Source organism: Podarcis erhardii (genome assembly GCF_964252035.2).
Source record: "Podarcis erhardii genome assembly, chromosome: 1".
Taxonomy (NCBI): domain Eukaryota; kingdom Metazoa; phylum Chordata; class Lepidosauria; order Squamata; family Lacertidae; genus Podarcis; species Podarcis erhardii.
In genome coordinates this window covers 23187418-23204939 of record NC_138497.1, presented here as the reverse complement: position 1 = coordinate 23204939, position 17522 = coordinate 23187418, and the positions used below count along the sequence as shown (strand labels likewise).

The following is a 17522-nucleotide window of genomic DNA, read 5'->3' as shown; positions in this document are numbered from 1 at the left end:
TGTTAAAGGTGCAGCACTGTGCCGGGGGCTTGAAAGGATATAAATGTGGATGTACAGTAATAAATTTGAGAATTAAATTAAGGCTGGCAACCCCACAAATACTTATCTATGCACAAGCCCCTACTGAACACTGTTGACTTACATGTGAGTACACTTGCATAAGATTGCATTGTAAATCAGATGTTCACTAGAATTTGCATCTTCCTCATTTACAAACTTTACATTCTAAAATATAAGGACATTTAAAAACTGATACTGGTCTTTTCCTCAGGAGACCTGAACATGTTCCTTAGTTTTCAGCCTCTGCAAAAGTATAGACATTTCTTAAGCAAGAATGTCTAGAAACCTATTGACATCCTTCCTGGAATTCTGCATATGCAATTGGGACCCTGCGCCAGATAACAAAAATAAGCATTGCATGACTTAATAGCAATCACACCTTTCTCCCTTTGACCTTGAACAAAATAAGCAAAAATTCAACTCATCACGTACCTGCTCTTTCTCTTTCAACAGTTTTTCAAACGTGAAAGCCTTCTCCTTCATGGAACTAGACTCAAATTCCTTCTCCTTCAACATCATTGAGAACTGCAGGTTGGTCTCCTGTAGCGCTCTGAACTCGGTTTCTTTCTCCTTGCATTTTGCCACTATTCTATCATTTTCTTCTTTCAATTTACGGATGTCCATTTCTAAAATCAGAGTTCTCTCCTTTAGGTTAGTTATACCTTGCTTCAGCAGTTCATTTTCGTTCTCTTTATTACTAAGGTTTTCGCTGAGAGAAAGCAACTGATCACTTTTTGATTTTATTAGCAGGTCTTTTTCCCTAAGTGACTTCTGCAGGACATCACACTTCTCCTTCAAGTGCTTTATCTCAAATTCAGACCCCTCTTGACCCTTTCTTTCCATCTCCGATGATGCAGCCATAGAATCAGACAGCCTCTGATTATTCTCCTGCAGAATTCGGATAGTTGAATCTTTTTCTTCCAGTGCTTTACTCATGCGCTCCAGTTCCTCATTTAGTGGTTTGGAGTCACTAGTAAACATCTGAGAAGCAGCACTGCTGGAAGTCTCTGATGACTGTGAAGCGGTGGTAGACTTTACTGGCAGAGGAGGTGTTACCATATCAAGTTTCCCCAGAATCAAATCCCTGGTGTTGTTCAGCTCTCCTATGCTATGCTGAACTTGTGCTAATTCTTGACTAAATGTTTTCAGCTTTCTCTCATTTTGTTCATAGCCTTGAATCAAGCCATTATACTCTATCTGCAGCTGAGAATTGTTCTCACTATCCATGGAGATCTGTGTTTGAAGCCTTTGCAGTTCCTCTTGGAGATGAGCAGACTCATGTTGCATATTTTGGACAGTGGTCATTACTTGTTTCTTCCACTCTTCCATTTTCTTCACTTGCTGTTTCAAATTATCACGTTCCTGTAAAAGCTCCTCAAACTGATTGCTGTTAATCCCTCCTAACTCATTGCCTCCATCCATGCTGGATGTCTGGAGGACGGTCAATAAAGTTTGGCATTTTTGACTTAAAGCATCAATCTCAATATCTTTCTCTCGAATGATCCGGGACAAGTTCTTAATAGTTTCTCGGGACATATCTTGGCTGCTGTTTTCAAATTCATTGGCTAGTTTTTGATTTTCTTCCTGAAGCTTTTTCAGAGCTGCTTCCTTAGCTGCTACAATGTCCATCATCTTGTGATATTCTGTTCTTAGCTGACTGTTTTCCCTAGTCTTTTCACTAAGAACTGCCAGCACTTGCTCCCTTTCCATGGCATAGGCCTGTAATTGCTGCTGAAGGTAAATAATATCCTGCCCGTAAGATGGAGAGGAAACCCTTGCATGGAGAGCTTGTATCTCTAAGTTTTTCTCTTGGATGATTTGCGTGAGCTTGCCAACTTCATCTTTGGATAGCTGATCAATTTGTCTACTTAGCAAGACATTCTTTTCATTCAGAAGTTTGATCTCCACTTCTCTCTCCTTGATGCCTTTCACCAGCCTTTCAATTTCAGCTTTAGATAAGTCATGCTTCTCATTTCCATTTTCACCATTAAGTGTCTGGACTTTGGTTTCTTGAAAGAGATCAGGAGGATCTGGATGAATGACTGTTCTCTGATTATGCAACTGGTTTTTAATTTGTTCTATTGTCCGCTGCAAGCTTTTGATTTCCTCATCCTTTTCCAAGCACACCTGTTTGTGTGTGATGCTCATTTGTTCACACTGAAATTTGGACTCCTCAGTCTCCTTTTTATACTCCTGCAGGGAATGCTGAAGTTGGGCCATTTTCTGATTCTGATCCTCAACCATTCTTTTGTTAAGTTTTACCTCGTCTTCAAGATTATTTTTATGCACAGTTAATTGTGTTACTTCTGCTTCAAGTTCAGTGATAATATCTAGGGTTTTGGGCTCAGCCAAAGAGGACGACCTACTCTGCTGGTCTTTCACTCGTTCAATTTCTTCTTTCAAATGATTGTTCTCTTCTTTCATGGTTGAAAGGCTTTTCTCCTTTTCTTCTAAACTTTGTTTTAAAATGTCAAATCTTTTGGAGTCCTTAACATAATCTTCAAGCTGCTGCTCTAGTTCAGAAGCCCTGGTTTTAAATTTTTCAACAAACACTTCTTTCTCTTTTATGAGCTCTGTCAGTTGTTTTTGCCCTGCTAAGCTAGTCGTTAACATCTCTTTGGTTTCCTCATGGTCAGCTTCCATCTGTTCAATGCTCCTCTTGAGTTCTGCTATCTCAAAGTCTCTCTCTTGGTTGAGTTTAACTAAGCGTTCGTGTTCAAACTGTAACACCGTGGTATTCATGTTACGTGCATTAGACAGCTCCTCAATGGTTTGCTCATATTTATGAGCCTGTTCCAACAATTGGCTTTCAGTTTGGCTTAGTTCATTTTCTAGCCGCCTTTTTTCTAGTTTCAAAGCTTCCACCGTGGTATCTTTTTCAAAAGCGATCTTACTCTTCTCACTACTAGCTTCCTGTAACTGCAGTTTCAGTTCTTCACAAGTCATCTGAAGCTTTTCCTTTTCCATCTGAAGCTTTGAAATACATTTCTCCAAGTCTGTATTTATTAGTTTATTTTCTGAAATTTGCTCATTCAGCTTTGAGATTTCCGCTTCCCTTTCTTTGGCTGATTGAACGTGAAAACCACTATTAGATTCTTGACTTCCACTGTTAGATTCTGGACTTATCTTGCTTAACTTATTTTGGAGTACAGAAATTTCTTCTTCTCTTTGTGTTAGATTTTTCTTTAATTCCACTATTTCCTGCTTATTTTTGGAGCTACAGTGCTGGGATGTTTTTAGCTGTTCTTTTAGCTCTTTTATTTTGTTTTCCAGGTGTTGTTTAGTCATGTGCAAATCATTAAGTGCAAATGTACACTGATCCAATTTCTCTCTCTGGCCTTCTAGCTCCTTGCTCATTTCCAGCTTCTCAGCTTCTAGCTTTGATGTTTTTCTTTTTTCAGACTCTGTGTCCATTTTTAGCTGGTTGACAGTATTAGCGGTTTCTGCATTCTGCTTGGCTAGCTGCTCTTTTAAAATAATCATATGCTAAAATAAAAACACAAACAAATGTTAAAAAAGTAGAGAAAGCCCATACATGGTAAATAAACAGACCCATAAAGCACCATGAAGAGTGGAAAAATCACCATCACTTCATCATACTTTTTTTAAATACTAGAGAAATTATGTTATTGAATTAAGCATTAATGTCAACACCAGTTAGGGTTGTATTCAACTAACTTTTACTCAAGAGTAGATCTGCTGAAATGAATGAACCTAAGTTAAGTCATGACCATTAATTTTAATGGGCCTACTCTGATCATGTTAACAGGAAATGTTAACATTTTGAATATCTTCCATCCAACATTCTCTGCAAACCTGCATTTATTTCTCTTTACAACAAAGCAAATTCACTGATGAGTAATACTGATAAAAGTGATTCAGCCAATAGTTTTAGATTTCAGTACAGATAATAAATATCCTTACCCACCCAACCCCTTTAGTTTATTCAATATATTACCTGAGTAGCTTCTTGGTTCTGCTTGTCCAATTCTTCTAGTTCTGCTATTAATGTTTCTTTTTCAGCAATACTTTCATTAAATTCATGTTCTTTCCTTTCCAAGTCTTGTCTTAACTGATTTAACTCTATGTTCTGTCCTTGAGTCGACACACATGCATCAGTTTCACACGTTGGTTGTAAGCTTTCCAGTTTTGTTTGAAGCCCTTCCTTAATTTAGACAGAAAAAAGACCCTACATTTAATAGGATAAAATCAATTTGGGAATATTCATGAGTATCAATCAGTTGGGTTTTTTGTCTTTTTAAAGAGGCTTTAAAATTATTTATGGAAAACACAAAATTCACTTTAATGACTGAAAGTACTAAATTAGCCAAATGGGAAGACAAAGCTATTCAACTGAAAGGAGAGGGACCGTTTACCGTATTTTTCGTCCCAAAGGACGCTCCGTCCCATAGGACACACCTAGTTTTTTGGGGGGGGAATAAAGGGGGGGAAATTCCTTTATTTCGCCCCCAAAACCAGGTCGGGGAAACCGAACCAGGTCGAGGAACAGCGGGATGGCGGCGCTGCGCCTCCTTGCTGTCCCCCGAGCTTGTGGGGCTGGCTGATGTCTGTCCGGCGGGCGGGGCATTTTTGGAGGGGAAAAAGTGCGACCTACAGGGCGAAAAATACGGTATGTTATTCCTCTCCAGTTTGTAACAGAAGCTTAGGAAACAACCCCATGCCTGGGCACAAATTTCATATTGAATAAACCACTTTTATAACATCAAAAGATTTAAGTATATTTGCAATTCATACATAGCTTTAGGAAATAAACATGGTTCTGAATTTATGGAATTGCAAAAATTACAACATTCTGGAAGCACGAGATGCCCTTTTTTAAGGGGATGCAAACGTTAAATCAGGGAAGGCATGTACATAAATACTTACTAACTTGCCTTGTCCGGTCAATTTATTGTTTGGTAAGGTCTGAAGATACTGTGCTATTATACTCTCTCCATCAGTGTACCACTGAGGACATAGTATACTACTATGTGCTGACAGAGATGGGAGAAACTGCAGCAACCTCTTGGTATTCACATAAATTTGGGTTCACATTTATCTGTTTCTCAGTAGCATTAAAACAGAAGTGAGCAACAAGGGGCATGTGTGGCTGTTGGAGCACTTACTATGCAAGGTTATTTGTAAAAGCATGAGAATTTAGTAATTTGTTTACCTGATTTGACTTTTTTAGTCTTGTTATTTCATTTTCTGCATCTGTAAAAACAATAAAAAACAACAGCTATTATTTTTAGAGGAAAGTATACAAGAATACAAAGGCAACACCTAATGTTATAATTGCTAAGATATAATTTTGGAATTTTACATACTACCAAGTTAATACAAAAAAAGCTAGCATTAAAAATAATTGTGTAATTACTGTTAATTTATTTTCTATCACTCATCATTTCTGTGACAGCCACTCAGAAATAAGCTAGAAACCAAGGCAGCCAAATGAATTTCAGTATAACAACATACACATCTCTAATATGTACCGTATTTTTTGCCCTATAGGACGCACTTTTTCCCCTCCAAAAATGAAGGGGAAATGTGTGTGCGTCCTATGGAGCGAATGCAGGCTTTCGCTGAAGCCTGGAGAGCGAGAGGCGTCGGTGCGCACCGACCCCTCTCGCTCTCCAGGTTTCAGGAAGCTATCCGCAAGCCTTGCAAGCCCGGCGGGAGATCCTGCAGCCCGAAACATGGGGCGCCCTCCGGAGGACACCCCGTGCTTTGCGGAGGTGTCCGCAAGCCTTGCGCGCCCGGCGGGAGTTGCCGCCGGGCTCGCAAGGCTTGCGGATAGCAGCCTGTTCTGGGGGCTGGGGTCGGGGGAAGCTCGGGCTTCCCCCGCCCCAGCCCCGTGGCTGGGGGGGGGGGATATTTTTTTAATTCATTCCCCCCCCCAAAAAAACCGAGGTGTGTCCTATGGGCCAGTGCGCCCTATAGGGCGCAAAATACGGTATATTCTTAGAGGCATTCATTTTCATACACTTAGGCCAGGAACCAGACTCCTCAGCTTTCCTTCCCAGGCAGCAGCCTTATTCCTGAAGGTCAAGGGGAATTTTGGAGTAGCATTAAATGAGAAGACACTGCTGGAAGAGAAAATGGCCAAATCCCACCCCCATCTTCACATAAAGAAGCACTTTCTTGATATGTCTCTTTGAAGTGCATTTCAAGTTTGTCCTAAAACTATATGCACATGATAAAATTAGACACAACATTACAGTGGCTTCATACCAAGAAGTGCTTGCTGTAGTCGGAGCACTTCTGCTTGGAGCGATTCTACTGCAGACTTAGGGACTTCCACCTGTGTTTTTAAATCAGTCTGTTCTTCAAGAAGAGATGCCTGGAATTTATGGGAATCAGATTTGAGTCTTTCATATTCCTGCATTAGTTGACTCTTCTCCATTTTCACCAATTCAAGTTCTTTCAAGAGAATATTTTTCTCTTCTGCCGCTGCTGACAGTTGTTGACTTAAACTTTTGACTTTATCCTGCAAGTCCTTCAGCTGCGATGCTGTCGATTCAGCCACAATGTTCTGTGGGTCACATTCAGAAGAAGTGTCAGCAGCTGCACCAACTATAAAGTAGAAAAAAACGCAACTGTAACATCTCCCAGAAATAGGACATTTTCCCATAGCAGTCACAAGATCTAAGTGCCAAAGAAATGGGTTGGGCCCAGAGTCAAAACATGCATAATGGGGCTGACAAAAGTCAACTTGTCTGCCTATCTTTTATTTTATTTTTTGCACATCCTTTATTATTTTATTCACATAATATACATTCTTTACAACAAACAACTCCAAAATAAAATCATATGTAACAAAACCAATTAATTAAAAATTAATAAAGAGTGGGAATGCGTTAAGGAATACATCTAAAAAGTCAGTGCTGGAGCTTAAAAATTAATATGCAAAAGTTTAAAAGGAGAAAGGAGATAGGATAATAATATATTAAGGATGGAATAACAAATAACGTGAGTAACACAACAATAACAAAAATAATAGTAGGTAAAGAAGATCACACACAGGTGGAGGAAAGTACTGGGCTGTGGGGGAGGGAGGTAAAGGGATTAATTGAAATTGTTAAAGATTGGTATAGGATTTAAGAGATTTAAATTTTTATAAAGATTCTATAAGGAAAGCAGCAAGCAGCAAGAAATATCAAGTAAAGGTATTGGAGAGGAGATCAGTGTAAATGAAAACATGAAACTTGTCTGCCTTTCTTTCCTACACCACCAGGCACCAGAAAATGCTTCATCAAGGACTGGAGGGGCCATACAGAAAGAGGTAAGCTGTGGTAGAGGGGACTTGGGAAAACCCAATAACCCACTGACCATTAGTGGAACAATTTCAGGGGGCTGCTGTGGGGGGGGGCAGGGAAGACTCCTTCCATGAGCCCCATTATATATATATGTAACTTTGGATCCAACACAATAATTTTGGAATAGCAGGTATTTTCAACCTGTGAAAAATCAGTTTTTTCTCCAGCAGATATGTTGTCAAAAATAAATTATAAAAATCAAAGGTTTAATTAACGCTGGTTGGCATTCATAGCTCAATTACAATTGAGCAGTTATTCTGATTCCTAAAAGATCTATTTCTCACAAGTGCAGAATTAATATTATGTGGCACTTATAGAAGTACCAGCTCTACATATGGAAGCAGTCGAGTTAGTCCTAAGCTGTTGGCTTTATGTAAGAATAGTAAAAATTGGCACTGACGCTGACAGGCAAAGCATAAAACAATGACAAAGTTCTTATTAATCACTTTTAAAAAGACTGAGAAGCTTCTGCTTTACTAACATGTTAGATCAAGTCCCTAAAGATGTCTGAAACAGGAATTTCCAGGATCTACTTCCAACGCTTTTGGAGCCTGCTAGGTAGAAAGGGTGTGTTCAAAGGGTGTGTTCAAAGATGAACTGCACTGTGTCTGTGAAACTAGTCATTATGTGATTTTTGTGGCTGCTGAATGTACAGACTTGGATGTAGGTAACTTTAAAAATGACTTTTTCCTAATACAGATGCTAAAAATAGTGTGTGTGTGTGTGTGTGTGTGTGTGTGTGTGTAAAAATGGTATTTAGCTAGTACAGATGCTGAACTTATTCCATCCTGTCATGCGTATATTACTGTATCGTTGGAATCTAGGTTCTAAGACAGTAAGCCTAGGCATGCTGATGGAGGGGTAAACCACACTAAACTTTGTGGGACTTACTTCCAAGTAAACATGAACAGAATCAGGCTGCACATTTTTTATCTTACATTCTCTATGGCCAGCATCACACCCAACCTGTATCCAGAGTTAAATGTCACATTGAATAAATAAGGAGTGTGTGAGAACCATTTTTCCACCTCTCAGCAAAACTGATCCCTAAACCATCACAGACTTGGTTAGGTACGGTATCTAGACAGAAAAGTCAGTGTAGGATACCTAGGAAGCCATCATTATAATTTCTTCTGAACTTTCGATTGGTTCTTACAACCTATTTAAATGCACCAAGGCCAATAACTGTGCAAATTGTCATACACAGTGCAACCATAAAGAGTATTCTTGAATGCCATACATATTTGGTTCTCTCAAGAGCTGGAATCAATGACAATAGATTATCAACAATTCATTTTAAAACTCCCATCAAACCAATAAACAAGACCTTTCTGTAATTGATCCTCAAGTTCTTCTATTCGTTCCTCGTATTCACCCAGTTCTTCTCGATGACGTCGGCTTATTTCTGCTAATTTATGACGATGTGCATCCTGTAATACTGAAAGCTCGTGTTGATGCTCATCTATTTCTTGACTCAAGTTCTGTTTTAGCTCCTAAAATGTGCATTTTAAAGAAAGTTATACCATCTGTCTAAGATATAGGATGCAGATTATGTCTTGTATTTTTAATGTATGTGAGCAATAGTTCATGCAAGACTTCTGAAGACTTGGGCATGGTACACATTTTATATCTATATCGTTATCTATATATACAATATAACAACACAGTTTACTTGTAAGAAACAACACAACATCTTGTTTTAATTCACTCAGATAATTTCTCTACCACAAACCTATCAGTATTTATAGTCATCCTCACCTTTAATGGTAGTTTGTCCATAGTTAAGGATGTGAATATCTTGTTTTATGTGAATATTTACAAACAAAGAGGATTAACAGAAAATGTAAAGCAAGAGGAGAACTAATTTATTAAAATATAGTCTTACCTTGATAATATTTTGCAGCTTGCCGATTTCATTCTGATCTGTATTATTTGCTCCTTCTGGTTTGGAAAACTAAATAACAGGGAGAAAATTTTTAGTTTTGAAAATGCTGAAAGATGTTCAGCTAGAATGTATGGGATCCGCAGCAGATTTTGGGAGAATGTGGGAGGCTGCAGATGGAGAATAGGGACCCACTAAATGTTTGAAATGGGAAATCCCATTTGAGTAAGCCCACCCTGTGGAATGCCCTCAGATGTCAGGGAAATAAACAACTACCTCACTTTTAGAAGACATGTGAGGGCAGCCCTGTTTAGGGAAGTTTTTAATGTTTTAATGTCTTATTGTATTTTTAATATTTTGTTGGAAGCCACCCAGAGTGGCAGGACGGGTATTATTATTATTATTATTATTATTATTATGATTAGAAATCCCACCAGGCACATGGAGGGCTCCATGGAGTAGGGGAGGGAAGGAAAGTGTCATTTGTACAAGAGGGAGTCCATTGTGCAAGAAGAATGTTACCAACAGATACCACCTACTAAATGTTTGAAAAATTGCACGTAGTAGAAGCAACACAAAAATCAGTCATAAGTTTATTAGATTTTAAAATTTTAGAGTTTAGAGTTTAGCCGTCCATTGATCTAAATGGGTCTAATGCTGGATGGCCATCTGTCATGGATGCTTTAGCTGAGATTCACGCATTGCAAGGGGTTGAACCAGGTGACCTTTGGGGTCCCTTCCAACTCTACCATTCTATGATAATCAGAGTATGACTGAGCTGAATTAAACCCAAGCATAAGATTAAAAAATAGGGTAATTCTATAATTCAATGTAATCCAGTGAACAGAATGCCAAATGTAATTCTATAATTCAATGTAATCCAGTGAACAGAATGCCAAAAGAATCTACATTCAAATCATAGTTCAGTCTATTATTTATCAGCTTAAATGTTAACATTTCTCAGCCAATAATATACCACATATTTCTAAGGAAGAGAGGTAAGATCAGAAAAAAGCACTGATATTCGAAAGCAATACATACTAAAACAGCATCATACTTTTGAGAAAATATAGATATTCATATTTATATTTCTTAAAAAAAATGTCTCCAATAAATACATATAACGGATCAGCTTTGGATCCCTTTTGTCAAAAGAACAAAGATGCATACGTAGGATTCAAAGTTGACATACAGTACATCTCTATCCACTTTGACATGTCACAAACATCAAGCCACAACACCCGAGAGCTTGAATCAAGCAAGTGTGTGCTTTTCAGAGCTTTACAACCCAAGCATTCAAGGCTAAACGTAGTTCCACCACAATCTTGCAGAGCTTTGCACTCCATGGTTTGTAAGAGAAAGTTGGACACTGTCACCACGCTTATGCCATTAATGTAATAATATATATTAATAAGGATTACCCAGTTTTAGAAATAAGGAAGTCAACAATATCTCATTTAACGGAAAAGCCCAAAATAGTTATCTAATTCCTGACAAATCTTCCACCCCAGTAGAGACTGTAGCATGGGCTTTATTACCAGTTAACTCAAAAAGTGTTATAAATTCAGAACACTTGTAACACAGGAAAGTGATCCACCTGTGCAATCTGTTTCCAATGATCCACTTCTGATTCAAGCCTAGAAACTTCATTTGATAGTCTGTTTATTTCTTGTTGGGACCAGATTACATCTCCGAAGTCCATGTCATCTCCTTGAAAACCAGAAGAACTATGTCTAACCATAGGGACAAAGGAAGCTGATGGAGTGGTTGATGGAGAGGCAGCAGCTCCTAACTGTGCTGACTGAGCAGCTGACTGCACCTTCCGCAGTTGCTCCTGTAGTGTATTCTGCCTGGCTTTAAGATGGCTGATCTCCACCTAAAAAGACAGGACACAGTTACAAGTAAGATTCAGCACGAAGGAACAAATAATCTCAGAATTTACCTATCACCTGATAAAAGTGTTCCTATCTGAGCAGAAGACTTCAGAGTTTGTACATGTAATAAAGCAGGAAAGAACTTTCTCATGTAACTCAGTGGTTGCAAGTGGTATCAAATTGATCATACAAAGTATTTCTTGACCAGAAGCTCTACACTGCGGCTTTCAAGTACAGTCATACCTCGGGTTATGAACGCTGCGGGTTATGTGTCTTCGGGCTGTGGACCACGCCGAACCCAGAAATACCAGAATTACTTCCGGGTTTCGGCGCTCACGCATGCGCAGAAACACAAAATGATGCCATATGCATGCGCAGAAGAGCCGAATCACATCACACACGTGCGCAGACACAGCGCTGCGGGTTGCAAATGTGCCTCCCGCATGGATCACGTTCGCAACCCAAGGTATGACTGTAATTAATTCTGGAATTTTCTACTTGATATACTACAGGTATTGCACAAGCACGTTTTTCATACAGATCTTGTTCAGATGCTTATCTGGGCAGCAATCTTGTATCTGTGGGGGAGGAACAGAAGGATTCATCCCCATCCATCATGCTCATAACACAATGCATCCATGTGGATGGCTGTAGAATGAAGGGTAATTCTTCCACCTTAAAAGAGAGAATGGGTGTTTACATATATATCTGCTATCGTGGGAACAGCATTCTTGATTAAGATAAGGGTTTATGCTATGCTACTGTCTCCTGGAGAAGGAAAACTACTCTGAGATTAGGGCAAACAAAAAATGACATTCATAACATATTTCTGTGTTTTAGTCCTTCATTGAAATTCCACCAACCACACTGAAACAATTCAAGAAGTATATGAAGAGCTGAATCAACAATTATCCCTATTTGTTTAGTGACAAAAATTCGACTGGGTAAGCAAATTGTGGGTAGCCAGTGCAGCTTAACTCAGACAAAAAGCCATTGATATTATAGTTCAATAAAAGAAACAGTAGTGCGCACATACACACAAAATCCTTGAATCAACTGTCACCAACCCTTAGGGTGAAAACTTTAGATTTATAAGTTTTCACCCTAAGGGTTGGTAAAAGTTGATTCAAGGATTTTGTGTCAATCAATCAATCAATCAATCAATCAATGTAAACACCCTTGCTGAACAACAATTTCTGTGTCACTTTATACCTCTTTCTGTTGTAGCTGATTCCGGTATTCTATGGACTGTTGCTTTATTTGAAGCTCTGCTGCTTCATGCTTTTCTTCCAGATCATTATAAGCCTTCTTCAGCCTCTCATTCTAAAGGGGAAACAAGTAAACTGAATCATCAAAGAAAAGAATCCTAAATCCAATTAAACCAACATTTTACTGTACTGAAAATATGCCAAGAAGTCCAAGCTTAAGAACAGGTGTTATTTTTTTCAGTGTGCTTTTACAGATTAATCTTTTACCTCTGATCTCAGTGTTCCATGAATATTTTCTACATCCCGCAGATTGGAGCTGGATACAGGAAAGTCTGCTGCAGAACCTGAAAGGAATGGAGAAAGGAATACAAATGAAATCAATTCTCACAACAATATATGTATGTGGATAGGTTTAGTGGCAATATATTAAAAAGTGTCAGTTGAAGGTAGAATATTTAAAAGGATTTCTTAGACTAAACTACTACTACCTCCACCTCCAGAATGGATTATTGTAACTCGCTCTACGTGGGGCTGCCCTTGAGACTGACCCAGAAACTCCAGCGGGTGCAGAATGCCGCGGCGAGACTCCTTATCGGGTCTTCGCTGCGAGGTCATATTCATCCAGTACTATACCAGCTGCACTGGCTCCCGGTGGAGAACAGGATCAGGTTAAGGTGCTGGTTTTAACCTTTAAAGCCCTATACGGCCTAGGACCCTCGTACCTACGGGACTGCCTCTCCTGGTATGTCCCACAGAGAAATTTACGGTCTGCAAATAAAAACATCCTGAAGATCCCAGGCCACAGAGAGGTTAGGCTGGCCTCAACTAGAGCCAGGGCTTTCTCGGCTGCGTTTCCAATCTGGTGGAACGCTCTGTCACAAGAGACTAGGGCCCTGCGGGACCTGACATCTTTCCGCAGGGCCTGCAAGACAGAGCTGTTCCACCAGGCCTTTGGTCAAGGCGCAGCCTGACCCCCTCCTCTGGCAATCTGCACAGAATTTTGCTTAATTGTTGCCATCAATTTGATTTTAATTAATTTTATAATGAATGTTTTTAGAATGTTGGATTATTTTGATTGTTGTTAGCCGCCCTGAGCCCAGCTTCGGCTGGGGAGGGCGGGATATAAATAAAATTTATTATTATTATTATTACTACTACGTCAGTACTGTATTAGTCCCTGAGAGTCAATGAAAAATAATAACACAACATTTTAGAATTCATGTGTGTTGGATTTAAAATGGAAACAAACATATAATGGACCGACCATATTTTGGATATTTAACCACTTTTTCAAAAAAACAACAACACAGGAAGGTTGACTCCACTATAATTGTTTCTTACCTACATAAATCTCAGAGATTATGTGTAAACCATATTCTCCTCGGAATATGAAATTCTGATCCTTAGAAAAGATTTTGCTTCCCTTATGATATAGTGACTGTGTATAATAAAGCATAATGCAAGTAGGGATAGTGCTGGAATATTTTATTGGTGCATTTAGTAAATATGTTCTCAACCTTTAAACTTCTATGTCACTGGTAGGTAAAAAGGACATAGATACAGATGCTTGAAAACTTACTTAAAAACTTGATATTCAATAAAGTCACTACATGTTTTAAATTCAAATGTATCTTCCAGAAACTGCCTAAAAATATTATGTTCTAAAAGTTCTAGGCAACTGAAATACTTTGCTTTTTTCACAACACCTTGTTGGAATAATGGATAATCTCTGGAATCCCACTATTATTGGATACTTGATAGAACAGTCACAGTATATAGACCTTTAACACGACGGCTGAACTTTGCCTTCTGAGTGTACACAGTGAAAAATGTCTTATGTGACATCATCTTTCTTTTGCAATTGAGTGTATATGCATTTCTAACAACAGAAAGATAGGCATAAACATAACAATGTACAATAGTTATTAGACCAAAAATATTTTTGCTGTCCTCCTTTTTCATATGCCACCTGTTCTCCAAAGCTCTTGACAATTTAAATTGCTTAGTTGTGGAATGAAAAAAGTTGCTTAAATTTTCTAAAACACACTATTCTAAATGAAACAAAGCCAACTGGAGATTAAATCAACCAACAAAGAAAACTACACTCAAGTTGCATGTTACTAACCATCACAATATTAAAAATTGGTACAAACCTTTTATGGAAAGCATGTTTGTATTACATGTTTGTAATTCATGTACAACTTCCTATGAAGTTTATATTAGTGGTGTGCTTTCTAAGATTGCCCAGGTATAGCAATATATACAGAACGAACAATTGAAAACCAAATGCTAAAAGGGACAAAGCTCTGCCAGAAATACAGATTTTTTTTTGCCAGTGACATATACATTATCCTCACTTGATCCACAAATTCCACCTGTCATTAAAAATGTAATTTGCCTTGGGCAGTTGTCAAGTGTGAACTCAAAACAGTGGTAAATCTTAATCGTGGTTTAGGACAGAAAGCCTTCCAGATGATCCAGTTTCCCCACTACTCCCACAACCCATGCTGGCTAGGATGATGGCAGCTGGAGACCAGAAGGGCCTGGAAGGTTACAGATTCCCCATCCCTGATCTACAGGTAGCCCATTTTACACTTGATGTTTTTAGAAAAGAAACTACTGCAATTTAGATCTTTAAAGCCCATGACACCAGCAAACAGCACAATATCCAAGGCATTTCTTATTGTTTTCTGCCAGGTGTCCCACACTGTTCCTTCCTTTATGATCTCCATGGTTGACTGCTGTTTTGTGATGTTCTTCATGAACGGTCCCAGTTTTAAAAGTTTGCTGAAATATCCTCATTGTATTTTTGACCAATACTGTCCTCCCCTATCACAATAATGTCATTTCCCCCAACCCCCAATATCTAACCTGTTGGGTGCAAGTTCGTGTTTCTGTGGTGCCCAAACAGTGCAACATCATACCAAAAGAACTTCACCAGCTCCCATTCCTGTGTGCTTTCTGGTGAGCAGTCAAGACGTTTCCTTTCAATATACTGTTTTATGAAAATTTATTCTTCTGCTACTTTTTGTCCAAAGTATGCTTTTTTTTTTTTAAAGAAAAGGCACTTTTAACAGTTTGTTTGCTTGTTTTGTATTTGTTATTGTTTCAAGTTGTTTACATTGTTTGTGGTCTTGTGTATTTTTGGATGGGATGGGCAAGATACTTTATTTCAACATTTGTAGCTCCAACTCAAAACAATCCTCCCCACCTTTTCATAAGTTCTCGATCTGACTCTGCTACCTTGCCTCCACATGAGAAAAGCCCTGATGAATCAGACCAAAGGCCCATCTAGTCTAGCATCCTGTTCTCACACTGGTTATACCTGTGGGAAACCAGAAAGTGGGAACTAAGCATGGCAGCACTCTTCCCCAACTGTGAATCCCAGGAACTGTCATCTAACCTTAACTGTCATTTTTTTAAAAAGTTTTTTTTTTTACAAAGTAATACAGTAGTTATAAATAAAATAAAAATAAAGATGTGCACCCCACCCCCGAGACCATTCCACCGTAACTACCCAACCTCCCAAAATTTCACCACCACTTGCGATGGTCTGACCCCTTTCTGTTTTAACAGTACAAAACCTACAAACACCTTCCACATCTCCTCGAAATAATTTCTCCTGCATATTCCCCATCTTACCTTAATAGTACATGCCAATTTACCATTGATAGCTATATCCCACACCTCTTTGTACCATTCTTCCATTTTACACTCACCTTGCTCCTTCCTATCTACAATAACTCGGGCAGCTGCCAACAAATTTGTGAGGAAGTCCTTCCTGGCCTGTGAACCTTCCACCCCACAGTACATCAATTGACAATACTACCTCTGGACTTTCGGTCAGCTTTAACCCTGTGATTTCTCCTTAAACACCCTTTGCCAAAAATAAATAAAAATAAAGTACATATGGATACCCTTAACTCTGTCATTCTGGATGCTTTAACTGAGAATCCTGCATTGCAGTGGGTCGAACCAGATGACTTTTGGGGGGCCCTTTCCAACGCTACGATTCTAGGATTTTAACTCCGCCCTTCCCCATCCCAAGAGCACATTTGGCATTTATAGACAACTCCCAGCATCAGAGCTACTCCCCTCCGGTATTCAGGACACTTTTGATTCCCCCCGCTCCGTGTTTTTCCTTTGTCGTCTCTATGCTGAGGACCCCTGAGTGCTGCCACCTTCCCCTCCCTCCCTCCCTCCCAGCCAGCCACCCACCTTCCTTACCTCCCACCTCCTCCGCGCCGCCTTCCAGCAGCATATCCTTGGTGAAGCTGGAGATCTGACCCGTCAGGGAGGACAGGCTGCCTCCCACCTGGCCCACCAGGGACTGCCCCAGTCCCGCTCCCAGGCCGCCCAGCCACGACGCCATCACCGCTGCCGCTCAGCTGTCGAAGGGGAAAAACAAGGCGCCGCCGCCGCCAAGAGCAGCTGCTGCCGCCGGTTCCCCTCAGCGCCGCTTCCCCACGCCCGCCTGCCTCGGCGAGCGGCCCAGAGAAGGGGAGCCAGCTGCTGGGCCTCCCTCAGAGCTCCGGGGCCGCCATGAAGCACCTCGCGCTTCCCCTCCAGCCCGGGCTCCTTTCTTCAGTCAGCCGTGGGGCCTCCAGGTTGGGCTGCCACCTCGACGGCCGCCATGACACCTCCCAGCTGCACCATAGAGCGGCAGCCGCTAGCGCGCCCCTCCGGACGCCCAGGGACGTGGCCCGTAGAGCAAGGCCAGCCGGGATACGGGAGGATAAAGCGGCGGCGCCCTCAAGCCGCGAGCGGGAGAAGCGCAGGCAGCCCGGCTTTCGCCGAGCTCCAGACGGTTCGGAGGGTGGCAAGGCAAGGGCGGGAGGCGGGGTAACCGATCCTGGGCACGTTTACTCCGAAAGGTGTCTGATTCAGTCAAATGAAGTTTATTTCACCCCAACATTCTGTGCCCTAATCTTATTCAGACAATGTTAATGCAAAATTTCTTTCCCAGTCGTGGGCTCAGCATCCAATATTTAGTATTTTTCCAATCACGACCATCAGCTGTGTCATCTCAAAGGAGATAAAGGTAAAGGACCCCTGGACGGATAAGTCCAGTGAAAGGAGACTTTGGTGTGTGGCGCTCATCTCTCTTTCAGGCTCCAGACGGTTCGGAGGGTGGCAAGGCAAGGGCGGGAGGCGGGGTAACCGATCCTGGGCACGTTTACTC

General features: G+C 40.3%; 1 protein-coding gene and 1 long non-coding RNA gene across 2 annotated transcripts in view; one reads left to right on the top strand and one right to left on the bottom strand.

Annotated features, from left to right (window-relative positions):
* Nucleotides 1-17003, bottom strand: part of TRIP11 (thyroid hormone receptor interactor 11) — a 39992-nt gene extending 22989 nt beyond the window's left edge. Inside the window, exons 1-10 of the mRNA XM_081857850.1 lie at nucleotides 16568-17003; nucleotides 12608-12684; nucleotides 12345-12455; nucleotides 10856-11134; nucleotides 9262-9330; nucleotides 8704-8869; nucleotides 6292-6633; nucleotides 5234-5274; nucleotides 4019-4225; nucleotides 493-3546 (exon numbers count right to left, since the gene is read on the bottom strand). Coding sequence (XP_081713976.1) covers nucleotides 493-3546; nucleotides 4019-4225; nucleotides 5234-5274; nucleotides 6292-6633; nucleotides 8704-8869; nucleotides 9262-9330; nucleotides 10856-11134; nucleotides 12345-12455; nucleotides 12608-12684; nucleotides 16568-16712 — 4491 coding nt within the window. The 5' untranslated portion in view covers nucleotides 16713-17003. The remainder of the gene's footprint in view (nucleotides 1-492; nucleotides 3547-4018; nucleotides 4226-5233; nucleotides 5275-6291; nucleotides 6634-8703; nucleotides 8870-9261; nucleotides 9331-10855; nucleotides 11135-12344; nucleotides 12456-12607; nucleotides 12685-16567) is intronic.
* On the top strand, nucleotides 14715-15390 carry LOC309345695. Its single transcript, XR_014158349.1, has 2 exons — nucleotides 14715-14749; nucleotides 14981-15390. It is a non-coding gene; the product is annotated as an uncharacterized lncRNA (long non-coding RNA).
* Nucleotides 17004-17522: the final 519 nt, after the last annotated feature.